The sequence below is a fragment of the Sus scrofa genome, chromosome 1 (assembly GCF_000003025.6).
Source record: "Sus scrofa isolate TJ Tabasco breed Duroc chromosome 1, Sscrofa11.1, whole genome shotgun sequence".
In the NCBI taxonomy this organism is placed as follows: Eukaryota; Metazoa; Chordata; class Mammalia; order Artiodactyla; family Suidae; genus Sus; species Sus scrofa.
Genome location: NC_010443.5, coordinates 63,682,420 through 63,701,661, shown reverse-complemented (window position 1 = coordinate 63,701,661; position 19,242 = coordinate 63,682,420). Strand labels below are relative to the sequence as shown.

At 37.2% G+C, this 19,242-nt stretch overlaps 1 protein-coding gene across 1 annotated transcript in view; it reads right to left on the bottom strand.

The window, feature by feature from the left end:
- UFL1 (UFM1 specific ligase 1) overlaps window positions 2,731–19,242 on the bottom strand; it is a 60,343-nt gene continuing 43,831 nt past the window's right edge. Inside the window, 5 exon segments of the mRNA NM_001243440.1 lie at window positions 2,731–3,250; window positions 3,886–4,066; window positions 4,861–4,946; window positions 5,531–5,611; window positions 15,155–15,285. Of these exon segments, the coding sequence (NP_001230369.1) occupies window positions 3,032–3,250; window positions 3,886–4,066; window positions 4,861–4,946; window positions 5,531–5,611; window positions 15,155–15,285 (698 nt within the window). The 3' untranslated portion in view covers window positions 2,731–3,031.

Here is a 19,242-nt window from a genome sequence, read left to right as displayed (position 1 = left end):
TGGATCAGACCTACAGCTGCCAGCCTATACCACAGCCACAGACACACCAGATTGAAGCCACATCTGCAACCTACACCACAGCTCATGGCAACAACAGATCCTTAACCCACTGAGTTGAGGCCAGGGATCAAACCTGCATCTTCATGGACACTAATTAGTTTCATTACTGCTAAGCCACAATGAGAATTCTTGCAGTGACAATTTTACTTCTTCCTTTCCAATTTGGATTCCTTATATTTCCTTCTTCTCTGATTGCTATGGAGTCCTGGGTTCTAATTTGTTTGTTTGCCTAGTGTGGACTTCATGATGGAGTAACTTGTGTGAATCTGCAGATCATTTTAACAGCTACTTTAATAGTGCTGCCAGATTTGTGGAAAATGTACATCCCAGAGTTTATAAATGTTTTTATTTAATCTCCCATATACACTGGTGCAAAAGACTAACTGGTATTAGTCAAAGCAAGCAAATCTTTCATCGTCCCACCCCCTACCAAATTCATAAAAATTAGTTACAGGATACCTATCTGGCCATGGGTCAAGTGGAATTTCTGATGAAGGAATGAACCATTCTTTCTTAATTTACAGGTACACTATACTTCAGATCACTTTTGCACTTTGACCTCATTCTTAGTGCTTTATGGTCTGATTAAAGTACAATCTCCGAAAAGTTCAAGGTGGTGCTATACTCAGGTTAAGCAACTCCAACATTTATTGTTCTAATTTAGCATTAGGGCATTAAGATCTTTTCATAAAATACACTGTGATTTTGGTAAGATACACAACCTTCACTGAATCTTTCTGATGGCCAGAAGTAGGTTTCTTTTGACCATGTGTTTCAAAAACACATGGTCTAGAGATAGAGCACATGAATACACTATTTAAATATCTCTGCTATGTGCAATAGTAGGGAATAGCGGGTAAGAGTTTAGCCACAGGTTTGCTGAAATCTAGCTAATTGAAAATGCTTTTTTTCTAAGGTGAAATGTTTCGTTAATGACAAACCTTAAAGGAATGAAAGACAGAGGACTATGGAACTATCTTTGTGTAAAAAAAAAATAAAGTGCTTTAAAAATGTTCAGAATAAGAATTTTAAAATGTAAATACATTACATATAATATATGCATCAATTAATCCTAACAAGTAAATAAAATAATGGAAGCATCAAAGTATCATAAAATTTAACAGAAACCACAAGGTAATTTTATTTTAAATAACATCCTTAAATCTGCCCATTAAGATCATAGTAGATAATTTTTTAACAATTTTGATATTATTAATGAAATTAGATTTTTACATACAAAATCAGCTACATAATTTTATTTACAAGAACAATAAACTACTCTTATTTACTGTGGAAAAATAAGAACCATTTTGATAAAATTTAATGCAGACAAAATAGGACAGTATGGTTTTTTTAGCTGCTTCATTTTCTATGACCTAGTTTTACACAAATGTGGATTACTTTGGTATCTCTTGAAACATAAGTGATAAGGTCCTTAAAGAGTGGATAAAAAAATGAGGTTTTGTGTTCAACATTTTGGAAGCTAAATCAATAAATAAAACTATTTGGAGTTTATGGTCACAGAGGATTTGTCACTTTTTTTTCCTTTGCCCCTTAGAAAATATATTAATAGAAAATTACAAGTAGAAAATATTTTTAAATTTCTTATATTCCCATCAACTTTAATAAAGCTTAGCAAATTAACTTCAGTCAATATTAATACTTTGTCTAGAATTAGAGGTAGACTGATCTTTGTATTCAAACATTTCAAAACATAGTTATAAGGAATTATATAAAAGTTTTTTTTAATATTTGAGATTTTAAATAATTAAGTTCCTTTTTGGTACACAATAAATTGTTGCTTCAAGCTCATTTGGCTGAAATGATTACTCTAAGGAACTATTTTAGTTCCTTTTAACTACTGATCTTAACAAAACAAGAATACTTTTTGCTTTTTAGGCTGCACCTGTGACATATGGACATTCCCAGGACAGGGACTGAACTGCCAGCCTATGCCACAGCAATGCCAGATCTGAGAGCTGCATCTATGACATGGCAACACCAGATCCTTAACCCACTGAGTGAGGCCAGATACCAAACGAACCCACACTGTTAGGATTACTAGTTGGGTTCCTTATTGCTGAGCCCACAATGGGAACTCCAAGAATACTTACTTTTTAATAAGGGTTTCAATTTTGAAAAAAAAGTTTCAATGATTTAAATGTACTTATAGATACTCCTACAGCATAGTATAGGGTGCTAGAGTAACTAGTGATATAAAAAATGAAATCTGGAAATGAAAACTGAGTTAAAGAAAACTATCTGTATTAAATTTTTAGCTATTATAATGTTAAAATGTGACATACCTATGAGTAGTAAATTATATTTTTTCTCTAAATATTATTAGTATCTTATTTTAGAACAGGGTGCAGCAATGCATGGGCCCCTCTAGTGTCCTTTTGCACCTGTAAAGGTAATCCTGAAACCCTCAGCCACAAAAAAGTTCACTCCTGTGGGGAGATGAGAGGCCCTCTATAAGTAAAGGCTTAGTAATAATATCTTGCAAATTTTGGTATTTTAGGTTTGAAATATTCTCCGTTAAAATTTAAAATACACTCTTTTCATTTCTGACACCAAGGGCTTTTTTTTTTAAGTTGCTGCCTAATGTGTGTAAATATAATAATGTCACTTGAAATCCAATAACACAACAAATGAGCCCTTTCCTAGAAATGAAAAATATCAGAGAATTTATTCTTCATTCAGCATCTAAAAAGAAAATAAACATGAAATGTATAATTTTTAGAATTATAATGTGAAAAAGAAATCTTCCATGGAGAACTCAATTTACAAAAATTCACATTTTTATAAGATTTACAGTGAATGCAATGCTACTGTTTTAACTAAACCGTGAATGTGGGAGGTGCTATTAAGGGGACTGAGGCTTGTGAAATGATTATTTTTTTTGGTAACCACTCACCTTTAACTCTAGGCAAAAAATGTCTACTATACAACATTAAGTAAATTAAAATCATTATTCTTCTGTCATTGATGATTTCCTCGATTTGAGAACAAGGTCTTTAATGGATGAAGAAAGTTCTTGAAGCTCTTTACGAGTAGTATTTGTGATATCTTCTTGTTCTTTGTCTAATTCATCACTCAAGGAATTTTCTCCCTGCCCAGTCTTCTTATTCTGACTAAGTAAATGCTTTACAACCAAACCTTGATACTTTACTAAAAGGGTATGCTGATCCTACGAAAAGAGAAAGGAGAAGAAAAGTTAAAAAACATGATTTAATTTTCTTTGGAACAAAGTAGGATTTGTTCAGTATACATTGCAGGTCTTCATCTTTACAAATTATTGTCCTTATAAGCAGAAAACTGAAACCAGCAAAGCCCTTGCCCTCAAAGAGTTTACAGTCTGGGGGATATAAAACATGACTACAGATTATTTAATTAAGTTGACTGAGCCAGATTCTATCACCAAAGATACAGTCAAAGTGATACGGAAGTTCAAAGTAGCCAAGATACTTTTTAGCTGAGGAGCTTCTCAGAAGAATTTGTGCATGACAGACTTTTTAAGCAGATCAATCTTTGAAGCTAAGTTACATCTGCATAAACTGAAATGGAAGACTGAACATTAACATTACATCTTTTCTAAAAGCTTAATTTCCAAATTCAGAATATACCTTACCATGGGTCTTATAGGAATCCTGAAACATTCTGGAGCTACGCTGAGTTTTTAAAATCAACATCCTAGTTCACTGTTTCCATTCTTGGAATCAGGAATATCAAAACATTTTGTGACCTAGTGTTCACAATGATTCACATCTATCCATTAAAAATATTAAGAATCAAAAAGCTTCGAGTGTACTGAGAATGTAATACCTCTGGAATTTTACTACTCAGAAAAGCAATGATCTGTGGGACACATCTTCCGGGTGCATGAAGCATGCTGTGGGTCAAGAACTGAAACAATAGAACTGATGTGAGATGCAGAATAAGAGCAGGGTCTTCTGTGACTTTTAGTTGTTCAGTCAGTGCTTGTCGATGCTGGAACAGTATCTGCCTGAACAAAAATAAAATCACATAAACATATATATTTTAACAAGTTCTCATCAATTTCAGTTCTTCCATTATGTATCTATCCATTTTTAGCTTCTCTAGTTTAATTAACCTAGTTCCATAAATATTTTAAAGAATCTTTAAAATAGAATACAGACATACATAACCCTAAATGGCATGGATAAAATAATTTGCTAGAAAATGATAAAAAAATATATAGGGATACTCAAAGTATGCAATTTATTTTGAATTGTTGGGTATCAAACAGAAGTGCACTGTTTAAGATTTCCTATAAAGGAGTTCCCGTCGTGGCTCAGTGGTTAATGAATCCGACTAGGAACCATGAGGTTGCAGGTTTGATCCCTGGCCTTTCTCAGAGGGTTAAGGATCCAGCATTGCCATGAGCTGTGGTGTAGGTCGCAGATGCAGCTTGGATCCTGCGTTGCTGTGGCTCTGGTGTAGGCCAGCAGCTACAGCTCCTACTAGATCCCTAGCCTGGGAACCTCCGTATGCTGCTGGTACGGCCCTAGAAAAGGCAAACAAAAAAAAAAAAAAAAAAAAAAGAAAAAAAAAAGATTTCTTATAAAGAAAGTCTTTAGGCTAGTAAGTTCCCAGGCTTCATCAACCTATTATGCTGCCTTATTAAGTTGGGTCTGAGAGGGCCACCTAAGGACATGAAGACTGACTATGCTTAAAGGTCTACAGGCATTCTCTATACAGATTCAGATAGTCAAAATCCAATTTCAATGAAATATGACACACCTAAAAGTTTATTAATACAGATTAATTCAATGTTACCTTTCCCTTTTTTTGTCTCCCTTTTTCACCATAATATCACAAGCTTCTGCTGCAGAATCCAGGCAAGAAAGAAAGTCTTCTATGCTCTGGAAAGGTATTTAATACCATTATTTACTTTTACATAAACAGGTAACCTAAAGAAAAACATTCATTTAATACTATTTTATAATTTTATATCCTGAATATAATTAAAAAAAAATTTTTTTTTTTTTAGGGCCACACCTGCAGTATATGGAAGTTCCCAGGCTAGGGTTGCAACTGGAGGTACAACTGCCGGCCAATGCCAGAGCCACAGCAATGCCAGATCGGAGCCATGTATGCAACCTGCACCACAGATTATGGCAACGTTGGATTCTTAATCCACTTAGCAAGGCCAGGGACTGAACCTGCTTCGTCATGGATACTAGTCAGGTTCATTACTACTAAGCCACAATGGGAACCCCCTGAACATAATATTTTAAAGGGTCATTTTTTCATTAAGTTTGAAATTGTGATTTAGGACTAGAGAGGGTAAAATGCCCCCTATGATGGTCTCTTCTTTCACCTCCCAAAGAGGTATCTGAGTGCAGGACAGTAGTTTTAGATTTACTTTTAAATTATTCTAATAAAAAGCCACTCGGAGACCACAAATTCTAGGCCAAATATCTAAACAGAATAAAACTTTACTTACCTTTTCATTCAGAGAGCTATGGAGTTTTGAGAGAGCTACTTTAGTTTCCTCTGACAATTTACTTAGAATTTTTTTTCTTACCTATAGGGAAAAAAGATTTCTTTGGGATTATGCCTTTGACACTTATTGAGTAAAATTTCAAAAAAAATGTATATTCACTACTGTAAAAAAAAAGACGAATGAAATTTATCTTTGTTCTTGAATTTTAGACCACAAACTAGGGATAAATATATGCTAAAGCACTCTAAAATCAGAGAGCCAGTCAACATCCAGTCAGCCAAAGAGGCTAGATGCAGTCCTCATTCCTCTCATCTGCTCCAGCAGTGTAAGAGAAAGATGAAGGGAGAGAGGGAGGAAAAGGGCGAGAGAGTATGCACCACCTACCTTGTGAAAAGAAGAGAATTTGGGGTAAGAGAGGCTGCTCCCTCTTTTTTCCACTGTGATGGGAAAAGTGTTTTTCCCTAAGGCCAGGTGAGGGGTCCTCACTCATAATAGGATGCCTCTAAAAATAAGGGGATTTGTACCATGGATGCTCGTTATACTGTCTGGTGTGTGGCACCTTTTCAGTACCCCTCTCCAAAGATGAGTTTTGTAAAAAGTTTGGCAGCATTCTTGATCATAGTATTATGCTTCTCCAGCAAAATTTCTGTAGACCTTATTGGAATGGCTTGGCCAGCAGGATCTGAAAATCATAATATGCCTTGGAAGACTCGACTAAACTACTGACTTCTGACCCATGCTACAACAATCCTTCTGTGGCTCGTGAAGAGCATGGCAAGCAGGCAGATACATGGACCTGTCCAGGCAGTTGGGAATCACTGCTCAAGCTTAAGAATGGAAGGGAAACAGTACCTTGCTGGGGTAGGAGAGAGATTTAAATGGACCCGTTTGAAGGTTTAGGCGGAGTCCTTGCTACGAGAGGGAGTCACATCAAACTGAAAACATCTGACCAAAACAACATATCCCATCTATGTGGCCACATCATGAGAGGCCACAAGCATTAGACTGATTTCGTTTGATTTAGATCAATGCCAGTGATATGTAGTCAGTCATATGAAGGCATGTTTGACTCTTTCATTTTTCCTAAATCTCTAAATTTAAATGGATCTAGGGTGAAAAAGAAGAGAAGCAGTCCCAGGGACAGACCATATCTTTCCTCCTCTAGGCAACAGGGAGCTATAGCTCCACCTAACATTTCAGGAAGGGAAGAGATGAACCCTGAGTTTGAAATTAGAATTTAAGAAAATGAACAAGGGATCTGGGAGCAAAATGGCAGAGGAATAGGACATGGAGCTCAATTTTTCCACCAAACACATCAAAAAACCCCACATCTACATGTAGAATGATTCTCACAGAACACCTACTGAACTCTGGAAGAAGACCTCAGACTTCCAAAAAGGGAAAAACCTCCACCTAACTGGGTAGAACTAAAGAGCAAAAAAAAAAGAGGGGAAAAAGGTACCACGATGGGATCAGAACTCCTGAGAGGGAGCAGTGAAAGAGGAAAGGAATCTGCACCAGGAGACACTAAGGCCAACCAAATGGAGGGAAGATAAACAGGGAGGAGGGAGACAAAAGCCTTGGAAAAAGTGCAGCAGCCCATCTGAGGAGGGCAAAACAGAAAGAGAGCCACAGAGACCACAGGTACTACTGCTCAGTGCACCACTGCCTAAGACACTTGAGCTGCGTCTGGTGTTGAGGCTTGAGCTCTGCAGTTCAGTCCCAGGGAGAGAATAAAGATTGGCTGTGTGGAAACAGCCTGAGGGGGCTAGGGAGTTTGAGAGGAAGCCTGGGCCTGCCAGAGAAGCAAAGTGCCACTGTTGGGAAGTGTGAGAGAAGGGTGGGCAAGACTGCCATGTGTGGGTGCTCAGGCGGCATGGTGCCTCTTGTGCAGCTATAGGGGTGGGTGCAAATTGATGCAGCCATCTCACACTCCAGAGGTGGGCAGAGCCCACCACCACTTAGGGTCCCATGACCAGGCAGCACCTGCAGACCCAGTCATACCAGGGGTTGCTGCTATAAAACACCCTGCAACCAAGTGCCAGCTGTTGCCCCTACCTTCCTGGAAACGTACACACTCTGCTGCTGCCAAAGGCCTTGGAAACTGCCCCCACCACCATGGGGATCACTTCCACTGCCAAGGGCCCTGCAACCAGGTGCAGCCTGCTGTCCTCCGCACCCCCCCCCCAAGGCTCACTGCCACCAACAAGGGCCTGGTGACCTGACACTGCCAGCAGCTGCCACCCATTGCCCCCACCTTCTTGGAGGCATGCTCAGGCTGTGCACCTGTATAACCTCTATCAAGGGGATAACAGTCTCCATGTACTGAGGAAAGAAACAGTAAACATCCAAACAAAAAGCAGCCCTGCTACAAAAAAACTGTAAGCCTACACAAGCTATGCAGGGATGCTCCCGCATATAAATTAGCTCTCCAAGACTATATAGTAGGTAATTGTTTTCCCTAAACTCACAGAGAAAGAAAAATATAAGCAGAATAAAGAAGCACAGGTACTACTCCTGTTGAAAGAACAGGCGAATTCCCCTGAAGGAGCAAATAGCAGACACTAAATTCAAAAAGGAGGTAATGAAAATACTGAAGGAATTAAGAACAGATATCAACAGTAATGCAGTTTAAAAAGCAACTATAAACAAGAGCCAAGGAAAATTAGAAAATTCAATTGCTGAGAAGAAAGCTAAGCAAAAGGCAATGAAGAGCAGAATGAATAATCCAGAGGAATAAATAAGTGACTTGGAAGGTAGAATAATGGAAATCACCCAATCATGACAGCCGACAGAAAGCCTGAAAAAAAAAAATGAAAGCTATGTAGAGAGATCTATGGGATAATATAAAGTGTGCCAATATATGAATAGGGTCCCAGAAGAAGAACAGAATTGAAAATGTGAAGAAATTATGGCTGAAAATTTCCCATGCCTAAAGAAGGAAACAGAAATTCAGATAAAGGAAGCGCAGAGGGGCCCAAACAAGATGAACCCCAAAAGAACTACACCAAGACATATTACAATAAAAATGGCAAAAGTTAAAAGATAAGGAAAGGATGCTAAAGGCAGCAAGAGAAAAACAGTTAATCACAAGGGAACCCCCATAAGGCTATCAGCTGATTTCTCTACAGTGATGCTACAGGCCAGAAGAGAGTGACAAGATATATTCAAAGTGCTACAAGGGAAAAACCTGCAATCTAAAATACTCTACCCAGCAAGATTATTATTTAAAATGGAAGGAGTAATAATTTCTCAACAAGCAAAAATTAAAAGAATACATCAATATTAAACCTATCCTAAAAGAAATATTTAAGATCACCTCTAGATAGAAAAAATACATAAGATGGAGGAAATCACAATTAGGGAGTAATCACTTAAGCCAATATACAGATCAAAAAGAAAAGCTATTTGTGAGAGAAATGATAAATAAGGAACAGCAAGAGGATAAACATGAACATGTAAAAAAGGACATAAAAGTCATTAAGTGTGGGGAAGTAGAGTAAGAGAATCCAGATCCTTTTTTTAGAATGTGTTTGAGCCTACATGACTATCAGTCTAAAGCAAGCAGATATAGAAGGGGGTTATCATACTTGAAAAACAGGGCAACTACAAATCAAAACCAAACAATAGAGATTCACAATAAGCAAGAAGAAGAGAACATAAACATAAAACAAAAGGAAATCTCAAACCACTAAAAAAGGAGTTCCTATTGTGGCTCAGCAAGTTAAGAACCTGACCAGTATCCATGAGGAATTGGGTTTGATCTCTGGACTTGCTCAGTGGGTTAAAGGATCTGGCACTGCCATGAGATATGGTGTAGGTCACAGACATGGCTTGGATCTGGCGCTGCTGTGGTGGTGCTCAGATCTGGTGCTGCTGTGGCAGCTGCAGCTCTGATTCAACCCCTAGGCTGGGAACTTCCATATGCTACAGGTATGGCCCTGAAATAAACAGAAGAAAAAAAAAAAAAAAAAAAACCCACGAAAAAGAAAAAGGAAGGAACAAAGGAGAAACACAGAATCATCTGGGAAACAAGGTTTAAAATGGCTATAAATACATATCCATCAATAATTACCTTAAATGTCAATGGAATGAATACTCCAATCAAAAGCCATAGAGTGGCAGAATGGATTTAAAAAAAAAAAAGCCCACAATATGCTGCCTATAAGAGACCAACCTTAGGGCAAAGGACACACACAGATGAAAGGGAGAGGATCAAAATGATACTTCGTGCAAATAGACGTGACAAAAAAAAGCAGGAGTTGCAACACTCATCTCAGACAAAATAGGCTTTAAAACTTTTAAAGGCCATAAGGAAAGATAAAGACACTACTTAATGATAAAAGGATCCATTCGAGAGGATATTACACTCATCAACATATATGACACTAATACAAGAGCACCCAAGTACATAAAACAAATAGTAACAAACACAAAAAGAGGAATTTTTTATTTATTTATTTTTTTTAAGGGCCATATCCGTGGCATATGGAAGTTCCCAGCTGTAGCAATGCAGGATCTGAGCCATGTCTGTGACAGTTCACGGCAATGCTAAATCCTTAACCCTCTGAATGAAGCCAGGGATTGAACCTGCAATCTCATGGTTACTACTCAAATTTGTTTCTGCTGTACCACAACAGGAACTCCGAAAAGGAGAAATTGACGGGAATACAATAATAGTAGGAGACTTGAACACCCAACTGACATCAATGGACAGATCTTTCATAGAGAAAAAATCAGTAAGGCAATAGAGATCCTAAGTAACAGAACAGAATAGTTAGACTTAATATTTTCAGGCCACTACATCCAAAAATATGGAATACACATTCTTTTCAAGTGCACATGGAATATTCTCAAGGATTGACCACATATTGGGGCACAAAGCTAACCTCACCAAATTTAAGAGTACAGAAATTATTTCAAGCTTCTTCTCTGACCTATGGCATGAAACTAGAAATCAACCACAGAAAAAGAAATCAGAAAAGTCTGACTACATGGAGACTAAACAACATGCTACAAAAAGCCAATGGGTCATTGAGGAAGTCAAAAGGGAAATTAAAAAAATACCTTAAGACAAATGATAATGAAAACACAACTATTTAAAATCTTTGGGATGCCACAAAAGCAGTTCTTAGAGGGAAGTTCATAGTGATATAGGCCTTCCTCAAAAAAGAAGAAAAATCTCAAATCAACAACTTAAATGACCACCTAAAAGAATTAGAAAAAGAACAAAACCTAAAGTCAGTAGAAGGAAAGAAATAAAGATCAGAGAGGAAGTCAATAAAATAGAGATTAAAAAAAAAATCAATAAAACCAAGAGCTGGTTCTTTGAAAGGATAGATAAAACTGACAAACTTCTGGCCGGACTCAAAAGAAAAGGAACCAAAATAAACAACAAGAACAACAAAAAATAAAAAATAAAGAAATCTCAATGGATACTGCAGAACCACAAGAGAATTTTATGAACAATTATATGTCAACAAACTGGACAACCTAGAAGAAATGGACAACTTTCTAGAGACTTACAGCCTGCTGAAAATGAATCAAGAAGAAAGAGATCAAGTTAACAGACGGGGAGTTCCCGTCGTGGTGCAGTGGTTAACGAATCCGACTAGGAACCATGAGGTTGCGGGTTTGGTCCCTGCCCTTGCTCAGTGGGTTAACGATCCGGCGTTGCTGTGAGCTGTGGCGTAGGCCATTGGCTACAGCTCCGATTCGACCCCTAGCCTGGGAACCTCCATATGCCGTGGGAGCAGCCCAAAGAAATAGTAAAAAGACAAAAAAAAAAAAAAAAAAAAAGTTAACAGACGGATCACTGGAAATGAAATTGAGTATGTAATAAAAACACTCCCTACAAACAAAAGTCCAGGACCAGATGGCTTCATGGATGAATTCTACCAAACATACAAAAAAGAACTTACACCAATCCTTCTTAAAATTTTCCAAAAGGCTGAAGAAGGAACACTCCCAAAGACATTCTATGAAGCTTTCATCACCCTTATGCCAAAAGCAAAGATACTACTAAAAAAGTAAATTGTAGGCCAATATCTTTGATGAATATAGATGCAAAAATTCTCAACAAAATTTTAACCAACTGAATCCAACAACACATAAAACAGACAATAAACCATGATAAAGTGGGGATGCACCCCAAGTCCACAGGATGGCTCAACAGATGCAAATCAGTCAACATAATACATCACATTAACAAAAGAAAAGTCAAAAGCCACATGGTCATCTCAATACATGCAGAAAAAGCATTTGATGAAATTCAACAACCATTCATGATAAAAACTCCTACCAAAGTGGGTATAGAGGGAACATGTCTCAGCATAATAAAAGCTATTTATGACAAACCCACAGCCAATATAATACTCACAGGAAAAAAGCCAAAAAACTTTCTTCTAAAATCTGGAACAAGAAAAGGATGCTCACTCTCATGTCCATTCAACAGTATTGGAAATTATAGTCACAGCTATCAGACAAAATAATAACTAAAAGGTATACAAATTGGAAGAAAAGAGGTAAAATTATCACTACATGCAGATGAAATGATAATGTACATAAAAAACCCTAAGGACTCCACATAAAAACTACTGGACTTAATAAATTCAGCAAAGTAGAATATTGTATTAACATTCAGAAATTGGTTGCATTTCTGAATACTAACAATGAAATATTAGAAAAGGAATATAAAAAACAATGCCTTTCAAAATCACATCAAAACAAACAAACAAACCAAAACAAAACAAAAAACCCAACCAAAAAAACGCCCCACAACAACCTAGGAATAAATCCGACCAAGCAGGTGAAAGACTTAAATGCTTATGTACCATACACAAAAATAAACTCAAAATGGCTTAAAGACTTAAATATAAGATACCATCAAACTCCCAGAAGCAAACATAGGCAAAACATTCTGACATAAACTGTACAAATGTATTCCTATGTCAGTCTCCCAAGGCAACAGAAATAAAAAGAAAAATAAACAAAGGGACCTAATCAAACTTACAAGCTTTTGCATAGCAAAGAAAACCATTAAAAAAAAAAAAAACGATTGGAGTTCCCGTCGTGGCTCAGTGGTTAACAAATCCGACTGGGAACCATGAGGTTGCGGGTTCGATCCCTGGCCTTGCTCAGTGGGTTAAGGATCCAGTGTTGCCATGAGCTGTGGTAGGTCACAGACACTGCTCTGTGGTGAAGCTCGCAGACGCAGCTCAGATCCCATACTGCTGTGGTGTAGGTCGGTGGCTACAGCTCCGATTAGACCCCTAACCTGGGAACCTCCATATGCTGCAGGAGCAGCCCTAGAAAAGGCAAAAAGACAAAAAAAAAAAAAAAAAAAAAAAGAAAAGGCAACCTACTGAAAGGGAGGAAATAGTTGCAAATGATGCAACTGACAAATGCTTAATCTACAAAATATATATAAACAACTCATACAACTCAACAGCAAAAAACAAACGACCCAATAGAAAAATAGGCAGAAGACCTCCTAAATAGACTTTCTCTAAAGGTGACACAGGGATGTCCAGCAGACACATGAAAAGATGCTCAACATCACTATTAGAGAAATGCAAATCAAAACTACAATGAGGTACTACCTCACACACCAGTCAGAATGACCATAATTAAGAAGTCTACAAATAACAAATGCTGGAGATGATGTGAAAAAAAGGGAACAGTCCTATACTGTTGGTGGGAATGTGAATTGGTACAACCACTATGGAGAACAGTATAGCGGTTCCTCAGAAAAGTAAAAATAGAATGACCATATAATCCAGCAATCCTACTCCTGAGCATATATCCAGACAAAACTTTCATTGAAAAAGATATATGCAAAACTGTTCACTACAGCACTATTCACAATAGCCAAGACATGGAAACAACCTAAAAGTCCACTGACAGAAGATGTGGTAAATATATACAATGGAATACAACTCAGCCATAAAAAAGGGATGAAATAATGCCACTGATAGCAATGTGGATGCGACTAGAGATTCTCATACTATGTGAAGTAAGTCAGAAAGAGAAAGACGAAAAAATATAATTGTAATGTACACATGTAAGGATAACCTGACCCCCTTGCTGTGCAGTGGGAAAATAAAACAAAACAAAACAAAAAACAAAAAACAAAAAACAAATGGAGAGAGTGTAAAGTGACACTGAAAGCCTGGAGTGAGGCTGAGAAAGAAGTGTGTCCATCCCATAGGTGGTATAGACATGGGAGATAATCAGGCTGGTATGAAAGAGTGCCCTCTGAAGCCAGGACCTGAGCGGATAGATCAGATTTGGATGAGTTTAGGGAGGAGGGGAAGCAGTCTTTCTGGTGAGGTGGGATTATGGTTTATGCCCAGGCTTGGGAATAAGGGCGAAAACTGCAAGTAAATTGGAGAGATGCAGATATGAATAAACTGGAGCATTTGAAATAGAAAAAAAAAAAAAAAGGAAAGAGAAAGACAAATACAGTATGTATCACTTATATGTGGAATCTAAAATACGGCATGTATTAACCTATCTACAGAAGAGAATCAGACTCACAGACATGCAGAACAGACTTGTGTTGCCAAGGACGGGGAGTTGGACACACTTGGATTTTGGATTAACAGATGCAGGCTATTACACATAGAATGGATAGACAATAAGATCCTACTGTATAGCACAGGGAAATATGGGAAATACATCTAATTTCCTGGGATGGACCATGATGGAAAATATAAGAAATATATATATATATATATAAGAAACACACACACATATATGTATGACTGGGTCACTTCTCTGTACAGAAGAAATTGGTACAACACTATAAATCAACTATAATTTTTAAAAAAAGTGTAAAAAATGAATTAGAATTAATCCAAACAAATGAGATGGTGTCATTCAATGAAATGACTGAAAAGTTATAGAATCTGGTCATAACAATGAAAAGGGATTTGCAACTCAGCAGGCAAAAAGCATGTAACACAACATTAGGAAAAAATGACTTTTGGTTACAAAGTAAATAAACATCATTACTTTTTTTCCCCCCTGTTATGGTTGCTACATGAAATTCTAAATGATTGTGCTAACCTAGAATTAAATTTCAGTTCTAATTTCCTCTTCTATAATGGACACCTCCTGTTCCTAAAGATCTACCTAAAGTAAGCTTGTTCATTTGCCTTGTCTTTCAATCCCACCTCTTTGAATAGCCACCCTCACTCTTTGGATTTAATTTTATCAGGCAGCCTTGCAATCTGAGCTATCTTAAGAGTTTAAAGAAAGATTCTGTAGACTATTAGGCTTATTCATTTATTTATTTTAGAGAAAAGTAAATATATAGTGTTCTTCTGTTGCTTTCTACATGATAAAAAAAGTAGAAGGCAAAACACGCATAATTTTTACATGGCATTTCCAGATATAATGACTATTATTTCCTTAGTTTTATTATTACTTTTGATAGGCTGATTAAATTACCAATCCTGCAAATAACTATATATACATGTACTAAACTTGAACTAAAAATATGACAGATTTTTTTCCTAAAAATTCTTCCCGAATCTTATTTTCCTTTAGATGTGAGAAAGTGAAACATGCTCAGATTTCAAAGCAAAAACATGAGAAGTGGTAAGAAAATCACTAACTTACTTCACTTGTAATGGCTGCAGGATCATCCACTGCCATCATTAAATCCGAAGCTAAGAAGTTGAAAATGAGATTAGTGATATCAGTACATACTGTCTTCAGTAAGTGCTTGGTAAGAGCAGCCTGGGTATCATCTGGAAAATAAAGTTGCTTTATTGAAATGAATGTCTTAACACATAAATGGATCAAGTTGTACATATAGACAACGGAATACTTTTCTCTGCCATTAAAAAAAAAAAGGAAATAATGCCTTTAGCAGCATATACAGAAAAAGAGATTGTCATACTAAGTGAAGTAGAAAGACAAATACCATATGATATATTTATGTGTTGAATCTAAAATATCATATGAATGAACTTATCAATCAAGCAGAGGCAGACTCACAGACATAGTATACGGACTTATGCCAAGGCATAGGGGGAGTTGAGGGAAGGTGGACTGGGAGTTTTGGGTTAGCAGATGCAAACTATTACATATAGAATGGATAAACAATAAGGCTCTCTGAACAGCACAGGAAGCTATAATCAGTATTTTGTAACAAACTATAATAATAGAAAAGAATATGAAAATATAAAATTGAATCATTGTGCTGTACAGTAGATATTAATACAACATTGTAAATCAGGTTGAAAGGCAAGATGGAGGAGTAGAAGGGTTCAAGATTACCTCCTTCAATGAAAACACCAAAATTACAACTGGACCAACCATCAACAAGACAGACAGGAAGCTACCAAAAAAGATATCTTACACCCAAAGACAAAGAAGAAACAATCAAGATAGTAAAAAGAGCTCTTTCGCAATGTAAGCAATCCCATACACCTGCCAGGTGGGTGACCCACAGACTGGAAAGTAACTATATATATATCACAGAGGATTTCCTATAGGACTAAGAGTTCTGAACTCCACACCAGGTTCCTGATCCTGGGGGTCTGGCATTGGGAGGAGGAGCCCTCAGAGCACTTGGCATTGAAGGCCAGTGGGGTTTCAGTGCCAGAGCTCCACAGGACTGGGGGAAAGAGAAACTCCACTCTTGGAGGGCACGCAGAGGGTTTCATGTGCACTGGGTCCAGGGAACAGCACGGGGTGGCAGTGGCTCACTATGGGGTCAGGACGTTGGAGGCAGTGGTCCCAGGGAATACACTCATCAGTGTGACAGCCCCTGAAAGTCTGGCCCCATCCATCAGGACTGAGAAGTCTCATGGCAAACAACAAACTGGATGGGAACACAGCACCACCCATCAGCAAACAGGCTGCCTAAAGTCCTCTCATCAGCTGCCTTTAATCACACCCAGAGAGAAAGCCTCACTCCCTAGAGGGCCAAGACTAAGCTTGACCTACAAGTGGGCAGGCACCAGTCTCTTCCTTAAGGAAACCTGCCTCAAGCCCCTGTATCAACTTCACCCACAAGGTAGCAGACACCAGAAGCAAGAGAGCCTACAACCCTGTAGCCCACAAAAAGAGACTAAACAAAAAAACTATACAAAATGAAAAGGCAGAGGAATATGAGCCAGATGAAGGAACAAGACACCCCCAGAAAAACCACTAAAGTGAACTGGAGATAAGCAACCTCCATGAAAAAGACTTTAGAGTAATGATAGCAAAGATGATGCAAAATCTCATAAAAAAAAACTAGAGAAGATCGATAAATTCCAAGGGAAAAAAAACTAGAAAAGATCGATAAATTACAAGAATAAATGAACAAAAAAATAAAAGATTTAAAGATTATACAGACAGATGAAAAACACGGTAACTGAAATTAAAAATTCACTAGAAGGAACCAACATGAGAATACAGAAGGCAGAAGAACAAATGGAAGACAGAATGGAGATGATCACCGATGCAGAACAGAATAAAGGAAAATGAATGAAAAGAGAAGAGGACAATCTAAGAGAACTCTAGAATAACTTTAAACACTCCAATAATGCATCATAGAGGTGCTAGAAGGAGAAGAGAGAGAAAGCGCCGGAGAAAATATCTGAAGAGATAGCAACCAAAAACTTCTCTAACATGGAAAAGGAATCACTCAAATCCAGGAAGCATATGAATATCATATAGAAGAAACTCAAGGCAGAAACATATAAACCAAACTGATCAAAAATAAGACCAAGGGAAAATACTGAAAGCAGCTAGGGGAAAAGCAACAAATAACATACAAGAGAACCCCAATAAGGTTATCAGTTCATTTTTCAGCAGAAACTTTGCAAGCCTGAAGGGAGTGGCACTATATACTTAAAGTGAGGAAAGGAAAAAACCTACACTAAGAATAACTCTATCCAACCAGACTTTTATTCAGATTTGAAGGAGAAATCAAAAGCTTTATAGACAAGCAAAAGCTAAGAGTATTCAGCACCACCAAATGAGCTTTATATTAAATACTAAAGGAACTTATCTAGGGAGAAAAGCAAAGGGATAACTAGAAACAAGAAAATGACAAATGAGAAGGCTCACCAGTAAAGGCAAGCATGTAGTAAAGGGAAACCATCCACAGACAAATATGATACCAAAACCAGTAATCGTGAGAAGAGGAGGGTACACATGGAGAATTCTGGAGATGCATCTGCAATTAAGAGGGCAGCAACTTATAACAATCTTACATATATAGACACCTATATCAAAACCTCATGGTAACTGCAAACCAAAAACCTAAAACAGATACACACAGCAATTAGAAAAAGCAATCCAAGCACAACACTGAAGATAGTCATCAAACCTCAAGAGAAAAGTGGAGAAAAAAAGAATAAAAACAAATCGAAAACAATTAACAAAATAGCAATACAAACATATATATCAATAATCACCTTAGGAGTTCCTGTTGTAGATCAGCAGGTTATGAATGTGACTAGTATCCATGAGGTTGTGGGTTTGATCCCTTGCCTTGCTCAGGGGGCTAAGGATCTGGCGTTTCCATGAGCTGTGGTGTAGGTCATTAACACAGCTCTGATCCCACACTGCTGTGGCTGTGGCACAGGCTGGCAGCTCCAATTTGACCCCTAACCTGTGAACTTCCATATGCCACAGGTGCAGCCCTAAAAAGAAAAAAAGAAAAAAAATTATCTTAAATGTAAATAGATTAAATGCTCCAACCAAAAGACATTGATTGGTTGAAAGGATACAAACACAAGACCCATATAAATACTATCTTATAAGAGACTCACTTCAGTTCTAGGGACAAAACAAACTGAAAAAACTGAAAGTGAGAGGATGGAAGAAGACACCCCATGCAAATGGAAATCAAAAGAAAGCTGCAGTAGCAATACTCATTATCAGAAAAGTCAGATTTTAAAATAAAGACTGTTGTAAGAGACAAAAAAGGACATTACATAATGATCAGAGGAGCAATCCAAGAAGACATAACAACTATAAATATATATGCACACAACATAGAAGCACCTCAATACCTAAGGCAACAGCTAACAGCCATAAAAGGAGAAACTGATACTAACATAATATTCATGGGGGACTTCAACACTCCACTTACAGCAATCCAGAAAAAAAAAATCATATCCAGATGGACTTAATAGATATTTATAGAATATTCCATCTGAAAAGAGCAGAGCACACATTCTTCTCAAGTGCACATGGAACATTCTCTAGGATAGACCATATCTTGGGCCACAAATCAAGCCTCAATAAATTAAGAAAATAAAAATCATATCAAGCATCTTTCTGACCACAATGCTAAAACTAGAAATCAATAAGAAAAAAAAAAATCCAAAAAACCCTACCACAACTGTATGGAGACTAAACAACATGCCACTAAACAACCAATGGATCAAAGAAGAAGTAAAAGAGGAAATAGAAAAAATACCTAGAGACAAATACAGACAGACACATTTATCTCAAACCTCTGGCATGCAGCAAAAGTAATTTTAAGAGGGAAGTTAATGGCAATATAAGCCTACCTCAGGGAACAGGAAAAATTCCAAATAAACAACCTAATATTACACACAAAGCAACTAGAGAAAGAAGAACAACCCCAAAAATTATACAAGAAAAAAAAATCATAAAGATCAGAGCAGAAATAAAATAGAAACAAACAAAAAGGTCAAGAAACTAAAAGCTGGTTCTTTGAAAAGATCAACAAAACTGAT